Source organism: Photinus pyralis, unplaced genomic scaffold (assembly GCF_008802855.1).
Source record: "Photinus pyralis isolate 1611_PpyrPB1 unplaced genomic scaffold, Ppyr1.3 Ppyr1.4_LG3a, whole genome shotgun sequence".
NCBI classification, from domain to species: domain Eukaryota; kingdom Metazoa; phylum Arthropoda; class Insecta; order Coleoptera; family Lampyridae; genus Photinus; species Photinus pyralis.
This window is the reverse complement of record NW_022170509.1, coordinates 17,885,290-17,908,210: the sequence shown is the minus strand read 5'-3', so window position 1 is coordinate 17,908,210 and position 22,921 is coordinate 17,885,290. Positions and strand designations below refer to the sequence as shown.

The following is a 22,921-nucleotide window of genomic DNA, read 5'->3' as shown; positions in this document are numbered from 1 at the left end:
ATTTTTCTGTTCCGTATACCTAATATACATATCCAAAATTTGAACAAAATCCGTCGCGCCGTTTTCTCGCAAAATTACCAACATGCGTACGCACGTACGTACGTACATATAGACGGAAACAATTTTATTCTTTAAAAGTTGCTTAAAATGATCAAAAACGTCGACATTTTAACGAAATTTTGACATCCCCAAAAAACGGCTATCTCAATAGCTACATAGCTCGCGCTAGGAAGTCAAAATTTCACAGATTTCGCAATCCTTGCAACCGTCGGAGACATTGGAAATAACGCACAAATAACCCTTATCCACCCGGAATCACTTGCTATTCCAATGCTAAGGGTTACACAATCATGAAAATTCAGTATTGCTCATTCGGTTACACCGTTGAGTGAAGTTAATTACTCAATGGTTACACAAAAGGTACATAGTTTATTTAATTAGGTCCCTTAATTTTACGATAACAGAGGGCGCATTTTTCTATATTTCTGTGGGCTTTAGATAATGTCGTATACAGCAGACATCCCTATAAACAAGAAAATGCTAGCATAAAAATCAAAAGTAATAAATTGAATCGTTTTTCCAATCCGAAAAACATTAAAATTTATATCATATTCATAAAACTTCGTCCCGCTCTTACGTTTTCAGTTTCACGCGACCTTTTAAAATGTTTTATTGAAGTTCTAGGTAGGGTTTCAGCGATTAAATTAGCGATGCGTAACTTGATGCTAACGCTAACGCTGTACCATACAGCACAGATCGCCTTCTCACATTCGACAGCTTCTTGAAAATCAATACAGAATTTTCTATTTCCACGCATGAAGATGAGGATCACACGTAGTCGGATTTTGGAGTAGAAATCATTGAGTAATTAAATATGAGAAAATATACGTCTTGGTTTTCAGATTCTAATTAGATTGTAGACTGTTAAATATTGTCTAAAATGCGTTTAGTAATTCGAGAGTTTAAGGGATGCTGATGGATAACATACAAGTTACTTTAAGTTGAATTACGCAGTTAGATAGTCCTTATGTTAACCATCGGAACACATTTATTACGTTGTTTTCTTCTGTGTGAAAATTTACGTTAGAAGGGATAGAAATAACCGCCGTAAAAGCGTGGAAGCCTATCTTTCTCATTACAGACCTCCCTTATTACAGACGCCTTCAGAACCGAACGTCACATTAGATTCAATGGATGCCGCCCGCAGCATCTTGGTTAGCGTCGAGTTTTTGATTCGGTATTCCTTTTAATTTTATCCCAGGTGCCTACATAGAAAATGTCATGTAATTCGTTTCATAATTAACGGAGATGTCAAAAGGGCCTTCCTTATTTTTTGGCGTAGATTGGCAATTCACGAACTCCGATCTACAAATTTGATAAAGAATCCACATGAAAATTTCACTGTAATCGGTCCATCCGTTCTCTTTTAGATCGATGGACATGACGCTATCGAGCGACGATTGGAAGAAAGCATCCTTTAAAGATCGACGCTAAAAGGTATAACACCCTTCGCAATCCTTTACGTTCACTCCGGATATCCAGTGTTAACACAAAAGCACATTCTGTGTTGCCCCGACAGCAATAAAATATGTAGCGCTCGTGCCATTGGGATCGCTTACGAATATGAAAATGAAAAAATCTCAATTTTCAGTTCATGATCAGCCAGATGCAAGAATTTTTGTCACTGCACAAGTTTTGGGCACCGCCAACTACAATACATTGGAATAGATTTTTGCTAATGCCTAAAATTCACAACCATCCCCCAATGAAGATCGTTGAAATTGGTTTAGAATCTGGTCTGGTTTTATTCACTCCGTGCTACGCTGCACTGCGTTTAGCGAGTATCAGTAGGTACTCGATTGCAACGAAACCATACCTTTGATTCTATTTCTTAATGATATAATGATAGTGAACTAATGATAATGATTGTATATACCCATCATAAGTGAGTTGCAGTTTAGCAGCTACTTCAATGGGAGGTAAGAAAAGAAAAGTTAACAACGAAAATAGACAGTTCTTATCAGAATGGACGCATAAGTAGTTGTTCATTAGGTACTTTCATGTCAAAACGACGGACGTTTCACCGCACTTTCGAATCTGGGATACAGTCGGTGTTATAACTGGCGGTTTAGACAACACAAATGGGAAAGAAATTGAATAAAAACTTTGCGCGTAAGAAAAGACAAGAACTCAAAATATATTAAGCACACAACCACGCAATGTCATGGAAATCTTCTTCGGGACAAAAACCCTGGCGAGAACTAAATTAACAAAAACAACAAATGAAAATCCAGAGAACATTTCAAATTGTGTAACAATAAAAACTAGATCAACGTGCATCGTTCCAGTGGTTGTTGAACGTCGCAAGGGGGATAAACTTTAATGAAATATTACCGATGAAAAACACGACATATGTTTCGAAACTCAACTAGTCCATTTTCAAGTAGTAACAAGAATAGTATATTAAGTATGGAGAACGGTAAGGGATTTTTTACCGTTCGAAGACAATTGTTTGGAGGAGGAGCGAAGCGACGACTCCAATTATTGTCTGAGAACGGTAACCCTTAACGTTCGACGTGCTTATAACATTTTTTGCGCGATCGAAATTAAAATTATCCAACCAATATAAATATGCACTAAGAAATTAACGAGCAGAATAAATCGAAATGATCGAAGTGGTATGGTGTACATCACTAGGTAACCAGTTTAAATGTCAAAATTGAAATTAATAATTTCATAAAAATGTGCATGTGTCTGATGTAGTTTACTAGCTTTGCACTTCCTTTATGATTTTATGAGCGTCTTGCTATAGGAAACAACAGCACAAATTGTACGTTTAATGTACCTAACAATAATTAAAGATTAAATGTAATGTAAGACTGTTGATTTTTAAAAAGGCGTCGGTAAGTATTTTTGCTGTTCTGTTTTTAGATCGGTAAGTAATTTTGGCGTCGTCGTAATCATAGCAACTGGTAAATTCTACGTACTGTCATGAAAACACCCATGGTAAATAGTCAGAAATGACCGATCGCGCAAAAACAATTTTTCAGTCATTGATGCTGAAAAGTTTTGTAGGTATATGAATTGAGTCAAACAAATTACACTTACCTAGAGGAAAAATTGAATTCCGAAACATATATGTCGTGTTTTTCATCTTTAATATTTCATTAAATTTGTGCATGGGGAGATCGTGAATTTTATATATTAATAACTTTACCCCCAAACACTAGGGGAAACAAGTACAATTTTTAGTGTACACCAAAAATTCAAATTCAAATTAATTCACCTTAATTCAAAATAATTCACGTTAATTCAAATTAATTCGCGTTAATTCAAATTAATGCAGAGGAGTGTACACCAAAAATTCAAAGTTGTTTCCCCCTAGCTGTACCCCATTAGTGAGCAACGAACCTTCAACATGTCTAATTAACAACTACCTGACCGACCGCATGTTTACCGTAAGGGTAGCCGAAAAGCTATCCGCCCCAACACCAGCTATGACAGAAGTACGTCAGGACGGGTGTGTACCACTGACTAATGACTAATGTTTACATAAACAACTTTCCAGTCGAACCATTAGCCTAGCAGGAATGGGGAAATAAATATAAAAGAGGGCCACATAAAATAATTACAGCATTTAAGCGGGCCAAAGGGGATTTATTATAAATAATAAATATCCGCTGGGCAATATAATATTTGTACAACTAGAGAAGAAAGTGGAGTTTTTCCAATTGAACGAGAGTTGAAAAACACTTTCTTCTCAAGTTTTACACATATTTTTTTCTGAAAGTAGGTAGGTACAATGAAAATTGCAAAATTATCGTATGCAATATTGAAGTTTGACACATAGCAATCTAGATACGGGTATTGTCCTTATTAAGATTAACGCAGTAATTGTTCTTTACTTTCTTCACTAGAGAGGAAAATTACATTTTCCTCACCCTGATTAGAGACGAAAGTATATAGTAGTTTCTAAAGTACGAGTAGTTTCAGAAATTCGCAAAACGCTCTCAAGATGTGCCCAGCTGTCCTGTTCATAAATTTGTTTTTGCGATTATAGATGACTCGTATCAACCGCGGGTCGGATCGAACCATGTCGCGGGCCGAATTTGGCCCGCGGGCCGCTATTTCCCTATCCCTGTAGGGCCTAGATTGTGCTATGCGCTGACGACCTTCTTATCTACAGCAGTTACAGATTACCGGGCATTGCAATGATAAAGGTGCTGGTATCCATCAACGCCACCATACAATTGACGAGCTGCTGGCAGCCCAGGTTTTAGTCTCGCAAATACGCAGGCGACCATATACAAGAATAAACAGATCCACCAACTAAGGATCCAGCTTCGCAAGCTGTCATTTACCAAACACGTCGAGGGGATTGTATTCAAAGCCCGGACAAAACGAGCCCGACGATCTGCTGAATAGTAACGCGCTAGGGCAGCAAACCAAGTTGGCGATCTAGAAAATCTACGTTCGACCAACGATCACGACGTACGCTTCTGCAAGTTGGAAGGCGGAAATCTCCAAAACAAACGTGAGCATTTGCAAACGGAGAGCGGTGATATCCATTGCATTACGGACTATCAACAAGGCTGATACATTCATAAGGCACCAAGATATCTGACGGGCCCTGAAGTTCCAAACTTATCAGTCACATATCCGCTCGCTGGCCGAGAAAATATACAAAACCAAATGGTGACTGGAGGTGGAAAATTCATCCATCCAGCAATATATTTGCCCTACGAAACTTAGCGAATTATGTATCTCCCACTGAGTCCCACTGTGTTGAGGATGGCGTACTTTGCCCTTTGCCAGTCACACATGGCATATTGCATCACTATTTGGGGCCATGTCGCCAGTGCAAAAAGGGTTTTCGGCATGCAAAGTAAGGTCATTCGTGTTGTAGCAAGACTACCTTACAGAGCTGACTGCAAGTCTGCATTCAAAGGACTCAGGATAATGACGTTCTATTCGCTTTATGTATATTCTTACTTGTGCTATGCGAAAGCAAACTTGCACTGTTTTAATACATGCAAAGATATCCACTCACACAGCACAAGAAACAGCGAAAACTTACCTACGCACTCCCTTCGTGAGACTAGCCACCTCACAATACGGGCCTAACTTCTGGTCCGTAAAGAAACATGGAAAGGAAACGTTGCCTTGCAATCCCCTATATTGTATAGACGATTACTTTGTTGTTAAGTTTAAGTGTTAAGTTTTATTGTGTTCTCTACTTGACAATTGGCATGTGTAAATATCTTCAGATAATACTACACGAATAAAGTTTATTATTAAAAACGCATCGCTCCAAGAGCAAACGCAAAATTAGTACTACTTTAAGGCCAGAACAAAGCAGCAAGAAAGGAAGGAAATACAAACAAAAAATAGTTATAGGAAATATTGAAGTACGATTGAAAAACAGGAAGTGCCCTTTTGGCTATAAAAATTATACTTATTAAATAAGGAAGCAATAAAATTTTGATTGAGAGGAGGTTGTGTAACTTTTAGATCACGTCTAATAATAATTAATTTAAAGCTCGCGTTATCAATAGTTGATTGTGTGATTAAATACAGTTGTAGACAACATAATAACCGTGTAATAATTTTATCGGTGCGATTGCTGAGGTTCCAGCCGCCCCGTTGGCTGCAATTTTTTTTAATAATTATAAAATTTCATAGAGAACTTTTTATGAATATTAATGTTTCAGTTTTGATAGCTAGTCTGGTAGAGTGATAGGAGGCGGGAACAGTAGTCAGGGAAAGTCCTACTGCCACTGTCATAGAAACGAACATGTCCATCAAAAACGTAACTTATTTGGCAGTACTGACCCACTTAGCCTCCTTGTTTAGTAATATCTAATTCAGCGTGGAACTACAATGGCCCTCGTATCAGTATGTAAGTAATTTAATCGTGCAGTAGGTACCTACCTACGTCAAAGGCTACATAACAGACGGGGAAGTATGACCCACTTGTTCGCTTTCCAATGTTCTTGCTTTTCGCACGTTCAACTACTTGTTATTACACCCTGCTTTGAACCATCGACGATGAATTCTACTCAAAAGTATATCTCAAAGAAACATCTCAAATCGACTGCATTTTTTCGACCGACCTAACATAGTGTATGTATAAAAAGCAAACCAAATCAAAGAAATTTGATCTCATTATTAACCAAACATTGTATAAAGAGTTTAAATTAAATCGATGTTTACTGTACATACAAGCAGACACAAAACATACAGCAAACAAAATGTAAGTTGTGTGGATGCACATTGACATTTAAATGAATGTAGCGATTAAAAGAGTAATTTTAGTGAACATTACTTTTAATTCGTTTTCAGAGTATTTTCCCTTTGTTCCTAATTTTTTATTGAGGATGTGTTAATGTACATTGGATGCCTATCGTTTTGTGGCTCTGACATTAATTAATTAATTAGGCCATTTAATATGATTTCTTTATGAAGAATTTCATTTTATTTGTATGTATTTGTAGAGATGTAAAAATAAAAAGCTTTTTATGAAATTGTGCTTTTGCCGGAATTAATAGATTCACGTAAAAGTCGAGCTCATGATATCAGAAGCAGTGTAGGTATTGGTAATATAAATGATTTTGTGAAATACTCGTAATTAAACGCAGTTGCATATACGATCACCGATCCGTATCTTTCATTTTTTAAAAATAAACTTTTACTGTTTCTTCGTCTTATGTGGGTATACACTGTGTCCAAGATATAAGGATGTCTATCATGGGGATTTCCTTAACCATAGAAGATACGTCGATGGTCAAATTAGACAAAAAAGTGCAATTCATCATGGTTTAAAGAAAGCAAGAAAATTCCGATTCCGATTATTATTCTGATTATATTGTTATTATGATAGATCAGTATTATATTAGCCAGGTTTGACTCCACCATAAATGAGATTTTGTCGGGGCCTACCATATGCCCTTTGTCGGTAACCATTTCAGACGTGCCGTTCACCCGCAATTCGCATTGGATTGGATTTCACTAAAAACCTAGCTAAAAACCCTCTACAACATTTTTACGGCACTTCTCATAGCTCGAGACACGAAAAAGAGAGACCGCGCTTGGAACTTTACGAAACTTTTGGGCGCCAGAAGTCCGCTACCACTCAAAGATGTGCGTCTTGCAAAAGGTAATTAATTTTGCTCCCAGGAAAAAAGAAAATTCCGTCACGCAGGAGTTGTACGCCTTTACAAGATCTTTCCGATGACGCCAATTTGAAAACAATAGGCCGAAAACTGTCGAAGAAGATAGGAAGAAAACTGAAAAATCACCACATTAGTAAAACCACGCTAGGGGATGGCGCCCAGATCATGCAGTCTAGTCCCCAAGAGTGTTAACACGTTGACTGCGGTAGCTTAAAACAAGAACTTGCTGTTGATGCGTTACATATCGCCGGGGTATTGTAATGCAACTTTACCATAGTGCTATACATACCGCCGGGGATATGTAGACAACTGGTCAAGTAAACCCCATCTAGTTTACTTGTGCGTAATTTTTTGAGTTCCACAGCGTGGGGACCTGTAAGCTAACACTATTATTAGCTATACGTAAAACTTATATACGTTAAAAATCAAGGAAGATATGGCTTTCGCACACAACGAATGTTTGGCAAAATTTCGCTTCGTCACCACGGAAAGAAACCCACATATCCCCGAGGATATGTAACGCAGTCAACGTGTTAATTACACGGCCCCGGTAGGTATACGTACGTTTCTCGTCTTTTCTAAGTTCTTTTACGCTCCCTCATTTCAAGCCAGCCAGCCGGCCAATGTGAGATTAGGAGCTTCCTCTTCACAAACAAATTTACAAAAATGGGCTAAAAATAGGTCATAAACTTGATATTTCACTAAGATATTTATTCTTCCTAAAAATTAAAATAATCATAAGTTGCGAAAAAAGCTATAGAGTGGGCCCCAAGATTTAAAATTTTTGTTTAGATGGTTCGGAGCTTAGGAACCACTGGCGTAAAGCATTTTTACGTTTATCCATTGTTTTGTTTCGGGCAGAATGCTGACAGGCCAATCGAACACTTTTGGAAGCACTCGCTTTTTCCAACGCATAATAGGTACAGTTAGTTTTGGTTTTAGCAGAAAAGTTGTTTGTGATTATTTCGCATTTTTCATCGAAGTTTTCATTTCGACCCAATTTACACTGTAGTGTGACTTTAAACTGCTCGTCTTCCTCATATTGCACATGCAACAGAACAAAATCAGGAACCGTGGAGCTTATAATGCTTTTGAATTGTTCTTCATTCATTGTATTTACTTTAAGCAATATAATTGTAAGTGTATGTTTAATTTTTTAAGCACGCCACGTGCACCTCGTAGATAAACAAATAAACAGCACACAAACACAGACTATGGACGGACGGAATGGAGACGGATTTACGTGCGCATTTTCTGAAAATCTAGCAAGAACGAATGCGTTCCGATTTCTTTGCAGGAAATCAATTGAAGACGCTTTTCGAAATACGCTGCGGGAGACTTGATGTATTGTGGGCAGTCTATCACTTAATTTTCGCGCTTTCGATGTAAACTTAAATCGTTTTTCAAAATCTTTCCATAACAATGAATGGAACTATCTCCACAATTGCTATAAAGTTGTAATGTGAATTGAATATCTAGGCAATAACGCCAGAGAAATTTATTTCCTTTTTTCTATTTCATCAATATTTCAAACTATGGCACTCTAATAGTCCTCGAAGTTTCCCTTAAAAGAAAAGGATATCCCAAATCATTTGCTTTCACTGGAATATTGGACCCCTTCTGCATCTTCACTCAGAATTGAGATATCAAGATAATCAAACGATTTCGGACGCAACGAAACAGGTGTACTGTCTATAGCTACTTCCTAACGATTCTAACAGCTTTTGATTTAGAAAGTAAGAGAAGTACTCGTTAATTTAAATTTGTTTATTACTCTTAATTTAAAATACTGCCAGACATTATGAATTAGTCCGTGATAAATATGTCAGGATTAGTAATTGTGCTTGTCTTCAGAGTTCTCTAAAAATACACAAATTTGTACCCGGTAAGAAAAGTGTACTCATGCAATTTAGCAGAGGTTAGGTATCGATAGCACCATTAATAGATAATATTATTGATTTTGCTTCCACATAATTGCAATGTAACTTTAAAGTGATTAGTTTTCAACAGTTCAGTTTTAGCATCTAAATTATATTTGAAAAATTTGTAAATAACGCCCAATGCCGTACACAATGCTCTGTTAAGTATATTACCGTTGACTGAATAATTACTCAATATTACCTAGTATATTAATGTGGTGTGATTCTGTAATAAATTGCGGAGAATTGTTCTGGGTTTTTATTAGCTGAATTATAATTATACCTTTTAGTTGCCAAGTCGAAATGAATAATTAGTACAGTTGTCACCCTTTGGCTTCAGTTTCATATTAACGAAAAAATGTGGTACTAGTTTTAACCGACGTTTTTATCTACCTAAACAAAGTCCTTCTATCTCACTGCTCCTAAACCATCAATCATTTATGGCTGAATTTCGTTCATATAACAAATCGAAAAAATTCACATCCATAATTATAAAATCCAAGGTAAAGTATTTTTACACATTGTTTGCGTAATAAAAATAGTTTAACGGCACGCTAACCCAAAACGTGTGGCATTGGTTTTGGTGCTCCCAACTGTGATGTGTTTACATTAAAATTCCTTAACTGCAATATTGATGAGTGACGACCGCTCTGTTGTTCGTTATAAGTTTAGAGTCGTTTAGAGAAACAAATCGTGCCTCAGTAGTTAGCAGTGGTTAAGTATGGAAGTCGAAAGGACTATAACGAGCCGTAAAAGTGAATTATCTATTCAAGGGATTAAAGAGCACATCACAGAAAGGGCAAATCATCGTAAGTAACTTTGATGGCTACTACACAAATCTTAATTAGGATGCAAAGTGTAATTACAACGAATTTTCTCAGTTGTAACGGAAATTAAGTATTAAATGTGAGCGTCTTTATTTCATTAATTTAATTCGTAACTATGCAGCGTAGTAGTACGTTCCGTGGTCCACATATCGTCTCTGTAAAAGTATAACGTGAAGTTTTAGTTTCTAAAGTTTGTTGTTTTTATTAAAACCTCAACAATTTGTTAGCTCTTTCAACTTATAATCCTGTTAGATTCCTTGAAGCTGTCAACGTGTAGGTAGTCTTTTAGTGAAACGATGACAATTTGACGTATGGGGTAGTTTCCCTTCCTCTTCTAGATCGGTAAGGGATACTATTTATCGATCTCGAAGGGGAAGGGAACCCAATTGCTTGGCCTTAGAAAGTACACTGTGCCACAGTTTCACTAAATGACTATAGGCGTTTCATATACCTACAAAGTGTTACAATTTTGGGCAGTGTTGACCAATTTTCATAGATTCATGTAGTGTAGAGATTCCGGTGCAAACAGAAGACTTACGTTGTGTTTTTGTTCGTAAAATTTCTTCCAACATTGCCGAAATAGTACCTAGGGTTGCTTTATATAATTATTCTTTTGCCCTTGCGTGGTAAAAGTTTACCCGAGAGTTTACCTGACCGACAGCTAAAATTCCAATATGTACCTTACAGAAATTTAACCATTTCCTACTATTGACCAGATAAAATTCGATCCAAATTTCACTCCCTATTACATCTTTCTTACTGAACAGTTTTATACCTTTACAATGAATACTGAATATGACAACTCTATACTGTGGCCATGTTTCTTTTTACCACCCGCACGTGAGTAAATACACGGAAATACACGTTTTGAAGCACCAAGAATCCAAATCAAACAAAATCTCGATGATGTCGATTCCGTCTGTACTCTCATTTCCGGCAAACCGGCTAACCGATTGGAACCAGATTTGGTACACATCTTCTTAGACATAAAAGGGCAGAATCGCGCATGAACAGGTGTGCGGGTGGTACCTGTGCTAGACAGCAAATTTTTTACCTTACTCTTATATGAACAATGAGACGTATGGCAATTTTTTCACGAAAAAAACATAAAATTGAGTATTGTCATTTAAATGACCATACAATTTCAAAAGAATGAAAGCCACCAACACTTCTTCTAAATGAGGCCAAACATTGTTATTAAAAACGATACACATTTGTTACATTTAGCCAATTTACAAAGATGGATTCGTCTAACAATTTTCTGATTATTTTATAACAGTAAACAGAGCTGCTTATACTCAAAACCGCCGCATAAACGGCCAACTAGCTCACGGTTGGAAAATATAATGAATGTTTAAAATCTGTTACAGCGGTAGTTCGTTCTGGGCATACGATCTCCGTTGTTCGTAACCACTTACTAATGGGGTTGAGCGCCACTCAATTTCTAACTTAACTCTCCCCTTATGAAATTGAGAAGATACAAAGGATAGTAATAACAGTACAAATCAATTGAGGTTCCAAAAGAATTACGGTTTCTTCGAAATGTCAAATCAAAGTATCTCCAAAATTCACATTCATTACACAAAATATTCCCATATACGCATTTCCCCAAGTGTACGTTTAACTTCCCAGAAAACTCTCAATTAACTTCCTTCAAAAGAAATACTCCCAAGTCAATAATGATGGATTTAACTAATTACTGAATCTGAAAACCACTTTCTACAAATAACTTGATATTCCAAGGAAAAATTCGCACGTATATTGCCAAGTACAATAAAGTTAGTCGTTGACGCCAAGAAGTGAGCTCAGTTCTCGCATCCAAGCCTGAAAACAATCAAAAAGAAAAACCTCCCAAGCCGCAGGGCTCGTTATATATAATTAGCTGATTAATACCGGAAAGGTCTCCCTCTACTCGTAATCTGCTTCTATGTCAGGTACGACACCTAATCGGCCAATTCCTTCAGAAAGAAGTGGTGGTCTCCTACAACATACGCATTGCAAACTCGATCATAATTTAACCTAAATTGCAAAGGTATTGAGTAGGTACTGATGTTGATGTTGCCAATGCGAGCTTAAATGTAATCAGATATAACGCTGAAGGGCAATCAACTAAGGCGCTAAAGGGTTCTGCCTTAGGAGGCTCGATCCTCGATAATAAATCTCCTTCTTGACCCGCTGACCTATCTCACAGCAAAATCGCCGCCTGTTATCAGTAGACGTGGAATTAAGCCAAGGGCGTCGGCACCCGCGGGTATCAGTGAATTTATTTATTTATTTATTGTCCCTCTTGTTCTAGACTCTCAACAGGCTTACGCCCAATTACAGAGTGACCCGCATATTGCTTTTTAGAGGTGCCCCTGCAGAAGGTCTTAGGTTGCTCTATACCTACTAGGTACTCCGGTATTTACCTTATTACTAGGGAATGCAATACCGGGATATACCGGGATCCCGCAGCATTTTTGCGGGATTAATCCCGCACATAAATGGAGCGGGATCCCGCGGGATTTGTGGGACTGAGGAATTTGTCGACCAAGGGGACGACCCTGTTTACTTTGTTAATGAAACGCATAACGGAGAAGTTATTCTTTAAATAATTGTTAAACTTTTTTCGTTAAAAATGTACTATGATTTTTGAGGCACCTTTTTGTGCTTTACAGGTGAGGTTTTTTTGAGTTTTAAGTTAGGCTGAAAGTATTTTTTTTGTTAAATATTGTGATAATTAGCGAGTTATTTTAATACAGAAGTTAACCGCACAGAATTGCTTATTTGCAAATACCGGGATCCCCGTGATTAACATCTAACAATCCCGCAAATACCGGGATTGAGATTTTGCTGCGGGATTGCATTCCCTACTTATTACGAATTAGGAAAACTGCAGGAAATCCTAATTTGGAGTAGTCGGTAGAATGCTCGAAACTGAGGAAATTCTCATCTCTGCCACAGTTGAAAAATTCACCACAACTCAGGTTCGAACACTCGACCTCTGGTTTTGTAGCCCAACGCTCCATCACTGAGCTACAAAGCCGTTAATTTAAACTAAGGTACAAAACTTGTACGTCGAACAAGAATTAGTAGGTATGTAACCTCGTATGTAACGTAAACCGTGTATGGACTCTAAAAGAAATCAAAATGTAATGAATCCAATCGGATACCAAATTCGAAATCGAAATTTTTTTCTATCACTGAGATCCTATATTGGAAGAGTACCGTAATAGATCCCCGTTAAATTTTCCGCAATATGCAGGTGGGTTCATTTTGTTCTTGGTAGTCATGAAGTAAGACTGGTATTGCGAATAACACCAATATTGATCAGATTCTGTAATTTTAGTTTGATATTCCATAAAATTCCGTGATGCGTTCCAACATGTGCTGAAAAATATCTTGTGTTGATGGTGTTGGTGGGGATCAAGGACATGAATTTAATTCACAAAAATGTTGGTTTTTTGTGGCATTTATCCCTGGGTGCATAGTCCATATGCGGCAGAAAATTGTAAAGCAAATACTGTAACATTCAGCCCTGTGATGTATCAGAAACGTCACAATTAACATGCAGGTTATCTGTCAAAAAAACGTTATTTTGCGAGGCAAAATGACGTTTTTGACAGATAAGCTGCACGTTAACTTTAACGTTAGTGATACATCACAGGGCTGAATGTATTAGATATTTTAAGCGACTAATGTTACTATTTTCTTGTGTGATTGTCATTGGTTGTATATGTATAATGTAATTCTTGCCTTTGTAGAGTGGTACGACGAAAACAAAACATACTGAACAATTTTTTAAAAAACGCAAACCAGGACAATTTTGGTTGGAAAGTGAGCCCTATTTACTTAAAAATGTACACCCCTGGCGTCAACCCCCTAAGCAAGGTTGCCAACCCTTCAATAATTTTAAATTGAACGTTATCAGGCAGCACAGTTAACCAATTTTTCTAGCACGACATTTGATGCCAATGCAATTTAAATTTGGGGAATGGTTACTTTTTTGTTTCAAAACAATTTTGGCGACGACATGGCCACCTGATTGCATATGTGGAAATATTTTAGTGTAAATTTGCATTTCCTTTATGTTTGGTTAACTGGAACCTTGAATGTTCTTACGAAATAGAATTTTAGCTAAGACGTAAATGCAAAATACTGGCAGGTGTGAACTATGTTATTTTGTATAAGTAATGCAAAAGGACGAAGATAACATTTTCGTTTAACCGGTTCTGTTTGCTATTGGTTATTCTACAAGAATGTACACAATAAACAAGATACAAAGAATAACCATAACACATTGTGGGTTCTTCATTTTACTCAGAATGCGATAGGAGTTTAGTTGTTCGACGAACGGGTATTAGGTAAAACAATTTAATCAAAACCGTTGTAAGTAGGTATATTTCTTCACCCATGATAATCCGAAGCAAAATCTCATGTGCGTTGTGGATATCTTCGTTTGCCCATATAGTACAGTCAAATTAGACCAAAAAATGGGCATTCCGTGCATCAGATATGTCATCTCTATTTTTTCTTTTAAATTGTTAGGATGAATATGGATACGAAAAATCCAAGTTTTCGACATTGAAAGACCTGTGCGAGCGACACAGCACTAGGAAAATATGTCATTTTTCTTTCCATTTTTTGGTTTTTGTAAGTTTTAATCTTGAAGGACCGATTTTAATGCAATTATTGTTGTATACTTTTTTGAACTAGACAAAATTTCTGACAATTTAAGCCCTTAAAGATCTCCGCAAGTCTCATAGTTTCCGAGATACGGCGCTTCAACTATTGGTAAATTATTAGTTTTACAAGTTTTATCAACATTTGCGTTTTTCTTCGCAGAAATTAAACTTACCAAATATGCACGATGAATTGTCGTAAGTCGTGAGTCGTAATAAACTTGTTGTTGAAGAAGTGCTAAAAATTGCGGATAATCAAAGCAAATTAAATATTGATTTTTGTCTTTTAGTGGAAAAACATCCATGTTTATATGATGCCTTATTCATTCAAACCATAGTGTTGTGAGTAAGCTTTCTGATACTGTCACAGATCTTCTATATTCGGTGTCCCTTTTGAATGGTCGAGCAAGGTCAGCCAAAAGGAAAAAAATCACAGATTTCGCAATCCATGCAACAGGTAGTGGATCTTGCTGAAGAAGAAGAAGATGACAACTTTCTTATTATGGGAGATGCTGGGGATCCAGAGGATATCAACATTCTAGCTCTTTCTGTGCGGATTTATGGAGACTCCGCACCACAAAGTTCCCCCAAACGAACAAAATTATAAAAATGTTCATGAGGTTTTTATGCGAAAAAAAGGCAAATTTGATTAAAACTGAAGAATTTACGAATTTTTGAAACGCTGTATCTCCAAAACTATTAGACTTACGAGGCCGGTTAAGGGCTTGAATTGTCACAAATTTCGTCTAGTGTAAAAAAGTATGCTACAGTAATTGCTTTAAAATCTGTCCTTCAGAACTAAAACTAACCAAAACCTAAAAATAATAGAAAAAATGGCGCATTTTCGAGTGCTGCGTTGCTCGCACAGGTCTTTGGATGTCGAAAACTTGGATTTTTGACATCCATACTCAGCCTAACAATTTAAAAAGAAAAATAGAAGTGACACATCTGATGCAAGGTATTATGATAATTTGACTGGACTAATAATATAATACTTTTGAATTCTCTATCAAATGACCCAAAAAGTAAAAATTACTTCCATAAGAAAAAACAAAGTTGACGATGGTTAATCGGAGACGAAACGTCAAATTTAAAATTTGAAACTGCCATCTTGTAGAGGAGAAAAAATTGACCGTAATAATCTGTTATGTATTTCGAAATATCTTTTTAAATACCTTCAGTAAAAAATGAAAACGATTTTGCAAGATTTCGTTTTTTTCCGGAAGTAGTCGGAGTTTTTGCAGTTTCAAAACTGCATTTTGTTAAGCATCAAAATACGCGACTTTGCCAAATTTAAACTACCTATCTATTTCTTACAGTTTCCGAGATCCCCACGGTGGCCCTCGAAGTTGAATCAGCCTGTATATTCTGATATGTAGTCCGGTTTTAAATTTGGTACTGTATTATAAAAATACATTTGAATGTTAATTAATCAAATCTACATTATGTATCCGACTTTGTATCTCATTTTATAAGTCTAGGTATATCCGATTATCAGAAACATCAGTTATCCGAACACCCCTAATCCCCAATTGTTTCACATAATCCAATCTCTACTGTGTATGCTCTACTACATTAGTTGTTGTTTCTTCACTATTATGACGTTTCATCAGAAATTATACAAGATAATTAAAAAAAGATCCTTTAATTTCGAAAATTTGTACGTATACATTGCTGTACTTCCCTTAGTCACAAAATACGTTACCTACACTATAAAGTCGTGTAGAAAGCTTCGTGTCACTGTCACTGGCAACATCAGCCGTTATAAATATAAAACAAATATTAGATGACAGGGGGGGGGGGTCCATAGATGTGGCGTGTGACCTTTATTAATATGACACCCTGTACACAAACCCAACGATTTCAACTGCCTATTGTCCCGTTACGTAACGATTGTACTCATTTCACCGATGGTAAAGATTCAATACACATTTCTCCTGAAGCCACAACGCGGATCAGAATGCGACACCATTTCGACTAGCGCCAAAACAAAGATAATTGGAAATTAGGCATCTTAAAAATTGGTATAACGTAAAATTTTCTGCAACATGAGTGCTTCCAAACAACGAATTATATTCTGTTTTTGGAAACGTGTTTTCGGTATATGGGAACAATGTTATACAATGTGAGCAACAATGATTGAAGCGTGCGTCATCACCGCTTGTTCCTATTAATATCAAAACTACCTTCTTTGTATGGAGTTGTATACGAAAATGACGTTCTGCGCTGTCACGGTGACGTGCGTCTATTCGTATTTCGTATCTTGTATCAAATCAGCATATGCTATGAGCGGCACATTGCCAATTTAGCTGAAGCGGCACGCTTCAATCTTTGTTGCTCACTCTGTAGAACACAAATCAGTTACATTTTATTTACCAGCCCTCCCACCAATAATTGATACAGCTTTTCTGCTCATTCAAGGACCTTAGCTGCATCTAAGGCTGAGGAATGCATTGTGTCACAATGCAGGACTCCTGCCCCTTGTATCGGTATCAATATTACAATAAGTATTTCAATACCAGATAACGGATACAAAACACAGATACTGTAACGATGCTTCTAGAACATGTTCGAGGCGCCATAATAATATGATATGCCCTCTAGATTTTTTAGGAAGGCTTATTGTTTGCTATATACGTAATAGTTATTTATGTATTAAGGGCATAATAGTGATGTTTATATTCTCGAGGGCGACAAGTTAAACAGCTCGAGGGCCTATGGCCCGAGAGCTTTTTAGTCGCCCGAGAGTATAAACATCAGTTTATGCCCGTGGTACATACACAATTTTATGATTTACAAATAGTGTTCTTCGGCAAAATTCGTTTACAAAATAATTCATTATGTTTGATCGAGTATGCGTGGTTCGAATTTGTTAATGTGATTAAAACCATCCAAACGTCAACCGTAATTTTTAATAATTCAATTCATCGCGAATGAGCAAGAAGTTCCAGAAACTATACGAAATAAGGCCAATCTTGTGATTTAGTAGGTATTGACAATTAATAATTTACGTTTCTAATTTTCAATGGCCTGCAAATATTTGTTTGTTTTGTCATTAAGTATAAATGAGTTACTATGGTGATACTTAATGCCCTAGGGCATAAAGTGGTACTTTATGCCCGCGTATCACAGATATAAAATGTGCTATTATAGGTTAGTAAGACATAAATTAAATTGTGTTTAGTCTCAGTATTAACATCGATACCGAATTAACAAATCCGCGCTAGTGTTATAAACATGTTATAAAATATAAATGTGGGTACATGTAATGATAACTAATAATTAACTGCTTTCACTTTCACTTCTCAAAATTGGGAAAGATTCCCGCGTTTTCTTTTATTAACGTACTAGTTGACTCGACAGACGTTGTCCTATTCCTATCTTAGCTATGAATATTCAATTGGAACTGGAATAAATAATGATAAAAAAGTACCTACTTCAAAAACATATCGTTTATTGTAATGCTTTTGGATACACAGCATTGTTAGTTTTGTTTTGTGGCGCGTAAATAAATAATGTTGAAGGTTTTCCGACATGGGAACAGGCGACATACAATTGGTCATGTGAGAAACATGGATTTTTCAAATTGATCCCACAAATACGACCTGCCCTTGTGATTTAATTGTCGACATTGTAACCGTCGAATTGCATGTCGTTCGGAATCATAGGGATACGTGGAATCACAACGTCTTGGCTTTTTGGAGAAAATCGATGAGCTTCTTCGTAATCTGCCCCTTTCCAGGAAATTTATGCGATAGGTATGGCGTTGTGTGCGGGTGCACCATCCTGTTGATACCAACAATTTCCAACTTTTGTTTGTTGTGTGCCGCATCGTTGTATTCTTGATAAAAAATGCTACTCAATGCAGTTGATAATTTTTACGAAACGAAACGTTGTATTGAAAAACCCTCAACGCTGTCTTCTAGTTCTCAAATTGCGAAAGAACAAATTTATTGTTTTTTTTCACAACTTTTGGTTCATGTAAATATAAAATATCTGAACGTTTTTTGTATGAACCAAGGCGGAAGATTTTCACTACGTAACGGTGTTTAAAGTCTTTCTTCTTGGTAGTTACTGATTTTACAAGAGTTCGCCCTTTGCATTTATTTATGACGATAATATTTACAATGGAATTTTTTCTTAAACGTTCCATGACCGAAACAAGATACCCGTTTCACTACGTTCTTTGTGAAACTACGGTTTAATTCATGAAACGGAAATTGCACGTCTTTTTGATGAGTTTATATAGGATGTAATGTGTTCTTACGCAATAATTTCTCTTCCGATAAAAATTACGCCACCCTCACACACCATAAACCGCGGCTCTGAGGCGCTGGAGACTTCCGGGGCTAATTACATAACAAAGAACACATAAAAAAATAAACGTTCCTAACCCTACAATCACCAAAACAATTACTTTACGTTACACCCAGAACAATATTTGTCTGAAAAAAATAATTTCGCGACCAGAAAAAATACTTTACTTATTTTTGCGCAAAAAAATCGAAAACGTAAATTCAAAAAATAAAAAGATACCGTAACGTGCTCTAAAGATTGCAAATGTGGCAAGCATCAAAATTAGGCGCAATTCTTTAATTTGAACAGCGTATTTCATTTATACAACCTGAGATAATACAGATAAGTAATTATGAAAATTCCTGGTGCAAAATTACATATCAAATATTCATTTAGCCATATACTAAAAAATTTCCAAAACAGAAATGCTAACTAAGCATTTAAATTATAGATTCTTGTAGCCTTATTTGTCAACGAACGGTCACGCAATCATTTATTTCCGATGACCAATTTAAAGTATAACAAAATAGCCCTATCATTTATTTTTCAACTATGTTAAAACGTGCTTTTTTGTTTTAGCTACGGCCAGTGGTACATTGGTACTATTCCTAATTTTAAATGCCGTAATGCTAATAGTGGGATCTATAAAGAAGGATGACTGCCCAGCTGAACCGTTCATTCCAATTTATCTTATTGTTGCCGGTGAGTATTTATTAATAATGCTATGCTCCTTGCATTAGGTTTGTTCGTTGGCCTGTCCTGAACGATTAAACGATTCCAGTATTACATTTGCATTATACCAGGAAACGTTTTTACTTCTACTCCTAAAATGTGACCAACGAATAAATCCTAACATGTGTGTTTATTGGTGATTCACCTCTTTGACATGTTGGTTAATAAAGACTCACTTTTTCAGGTGCCGTTGGGGTTGTTTCCAAATTATTACCTTTTGCGAACCGCAAATTAGACCTAAAATGTCTTACGCTAGTGATTTACATCCTGTATATATTCGAATTTGTCTGGATGGTGTTTGGTAAGTAAAATACACGCATGAACGTGTACCTTAAGATATTAAGTACAATAACAGTAATTACTAATTATTGGTTTTAGTCCAAGGTTTTAATTTTTTCGAATTCACATTCTTTTACATAGGACAATGCCTCATTTGATCTCAGTTTGACAAATAAAGAAACATTTTGCGATCACATCGGTAATATAAATCTTATGTAAGATAAATTATATATTGTTGTGTCTCCTTATTAGGTAATTATTAATTTAGTATTATATTATTACTTACCATCACTCGATCGAATTAAATTACACCATTGAATAAAAAATTACACATAGGTGTTCGTATTAGTACATAATGGAGAGTCCGTACCAAACCACGAATTATTTTTATGTCTTACTAACCTATAATAGCACATTTTATATCTGTGATACGCGGGCATAAAGTACCACTTTATGCCCTAGGGCATTAAGTATCACCATAGTAACTCATTTATACTTAATGACAAAACAAACAAATATTTGCAGGTCATTGAAAATTAGAAACGTAAATTATTAATTGTCAATACCTACTAAATCACAAGATTGGCCTTATTTCGTATAGTTTCTGGAACTTCTTGCTCATTCGCGATGAATTGAATTATTAAAAATTACGGTTGACGTTTGGATGGTTTTAATCACATTAACCACGCATACTCGATCAAACATAATGAATTATTTTGTAAACGAATTTTGCCGAAGAACACTATTTGTAAAACATAAAATTGTGTATGTACCACGGGCATAAACTGATGTTTATACTCTCGGGCGACTAAAAAGCTCTCGGGCCATAGGCCCTCGAGCTTTTTAACTTGTCGCCCTCGAGAATATAAACATCACTATTATGCCCTTAATACATAAATAACTATTATAATCTACCAATCATATAATACTAGTTTTGCGAATAGTTGATAATTATCAAGGCTGAGGTGATCAGTGCCTTGATTGGAGAAAGTTAGTTTCAGAAATTGCATTTCAGTCCGAATGGAGTTTGTGCCCACACGGAGATGATTCTAAGGATTGTTTTCAAATGGGTGTCGTCGGAAAGATCTTGTCAACGCGCACAACTCCTGCGTGGCGGAATTTTGTTTTTTTTCCCTAAGGGCAAAATGACTTTTACATGACGCTCTTCGAGGGTGGTAGTCGACTTTGAGCGCCCAAAAGCTTAGCCCTTAGAGCTTGAATCGCGGTCTCTCTTTCTCGTGTCGCCAATAGAAGCTCGAGCTATGAGAAGTACTCAAAAATGGAGTACTATTTTGTACTGGGCTTTTAGCGAAATCCGCCAAAATGAGAATTGAGAACGGGACGTCGGAACTGTGTACCGACAAAGAGAATCTAGTAGCCCCCGACAATATCTTACTGATGGTGGAGGCAACGCTGGCTAATAAAACACTGATCTGATGCCACACACAAATGCGCTAAAGTCCCTTCGATCTTACACGAGGACTTTGACAGTTTTTTCCATAAAAATTCGTCATTTTAGCAACTAGGTTGAGAAGTTGTTTCAAATCATGCCAGATCAAAATGTACCTATGTCCATCTGCGTAATAGACATGTAACTGCTCAACATTAAACCTAATCTAAGTTCAGAAGTGTAGGTTTACAATCTGAAACAACCATTGGGCCAATAATCATTGCCATGGATTTTAATGTAAATACTACCACTAAGGTCCGAAAGTGTTGTCACCCCCCTCCCCTCCCCCTTTTTGTTTTGTCCAGATCTGATATACGACAATTCCATGTTCGGAATAATTAATATATAAGCAAAACGTCTTGAAGCGATGATACCAGACAGTTGAAACGGGCTGTTCGAGAAGGGAAATCAGATGTTGGAGCTTGGAGTATCAACGTTCATCACACATCTACTATGCCAAGTTCGAAATAAATACACATCAACACCAAAATAAAAGAAAATGATAAAACTTTTGGATCTTACTGTAGAATATGTTCTAGCTGGCAAGTTTGATTGATTGAATGTTTGTACATTTACATTTCTGTTGAAAATAATTATTCAGAAACACCTCACATCGTAAATAGAGTGCATCGGTCAAAATCCCTTTATTATTATGACAAGGATCGGGTGTGGTAACAATTATCACCTACGACGCGACGCGATGTAGCGCTTTGCGACTATGTTTAGCTTTAGAGTTTATAACTAGCCCTCCTAATGTTACCTAGCATGCAGGAATCCCTCCGCTAGATAGTGAAAGACAGAAAATTGGTTGGTAACAGGGCTGTTTGTAAAAGACAGAATGCATAACTGCATTGATAATTCTAGTCATTAGCTTACAACCAGTTGCATGGGTCTCACAAAATTAACCACTCATGCAGTGATTCGAAAATACTAATGTAACCATTGTGGTAGACAAAATAAGATGGCCCTTATCGTTAGTATGAGATTAGATAATTAATGAGATTGAAATTTACTAATGCGAATTATTTTCAGGTTCCTATTGGGTGTTTAGTAATTACAAACCAATTTTTGACGATAGTGGTGATAGGAGTTGGTATTGCAATCGTACAGCATACTATCTCGCATTTGGACTGCTAACTGTTAATTGGATTTTATTAGGTATTACAGTTATGCTAATCTGTTGTGCTTTTGTTGTATCTATATTCTTAAGGGACAAATAAATGGAATCGAGTTTTTGTATGCATGCCCTATTAATTAAGTAATGAATCATGGAGGTATTTGCGAACAGTATTTTTTTTACAGTTGTACACAATTAAAAAATTATGGCACCCAAAGGAAAAAGACTACAGCGCGCGTTGTTTGACAAGTAATTAGACAATTTTAAGTTTGAGGTTGTCCATTGGGATCTGAGAAACCGAAGTCAGTTAAATGGAGGTAAAGTTGCACATTTTGGAGCCCGATGTAACTCTACTTAGAAATTTAAGGAATTCCAAATACTTTCGGAAAAAAATCCGAAAATTTTTTGTGACTTTATTTGAAAAAACTTTTGTCTCCTATAAGCTGGCATGATTAGATTTTAATGCTG

General features: G+C 36.4%; 1 protein-coding gene across 1 annotated transcript; it reads left to right on the top strand.

Moving 5' to 3' along the window:
• The first annotated feature begins 9,644 nt into the window (after positions 1 to 9,644).
• Positions 9,645 to 22,575, top strand: LOC116165848 (transmembrane protein 272-like). Its single transcript, XM_031480550.1, has 4 exons — positions 9,645 to 9,900; positions 19,455 to 19,577; positions 19,792 to 19,908; positions 22,369 to 22,575. The coding sequence occupies exons 1-4, from the start codon at positions 9,813 to 9,815 to the stop codon at positions 22,554 to 22,556; spliced, it is 516 nt and encodes a 171-aa protein (XP_031336410.1). The 5' UTR covers positions 9,645 to 9,812; the 3' UTR covers positions 22,557 to 22,575.
• The last annotated feature ends 346 nt before the right edge of the window (positions 22,576 to 22,921 follow it).

Coding starts and splice junctions, on each gene's coding strand:
- LOC116165848 (XM_031480550.1), top strand. CDS start 9,813: ATGGAAGTCGAAAGGACTATAACGAGCCGTAAAAGTGAATTATCTATT. Junction 9,901..19,454: donor CACAGAAAGGGCAAATCATC/GTAAGTAACTTT, acceptor TTTTTGTTTTAG/CTACGGCCAGTGGTACATTG. Junction 19,909..22,368: donor ATTTGTCTGGATGGTGTTTG/GTAAGTAAAATA, acceptor AATTATTTTCAG/GTTCCTATTGGGTGTTTAGT.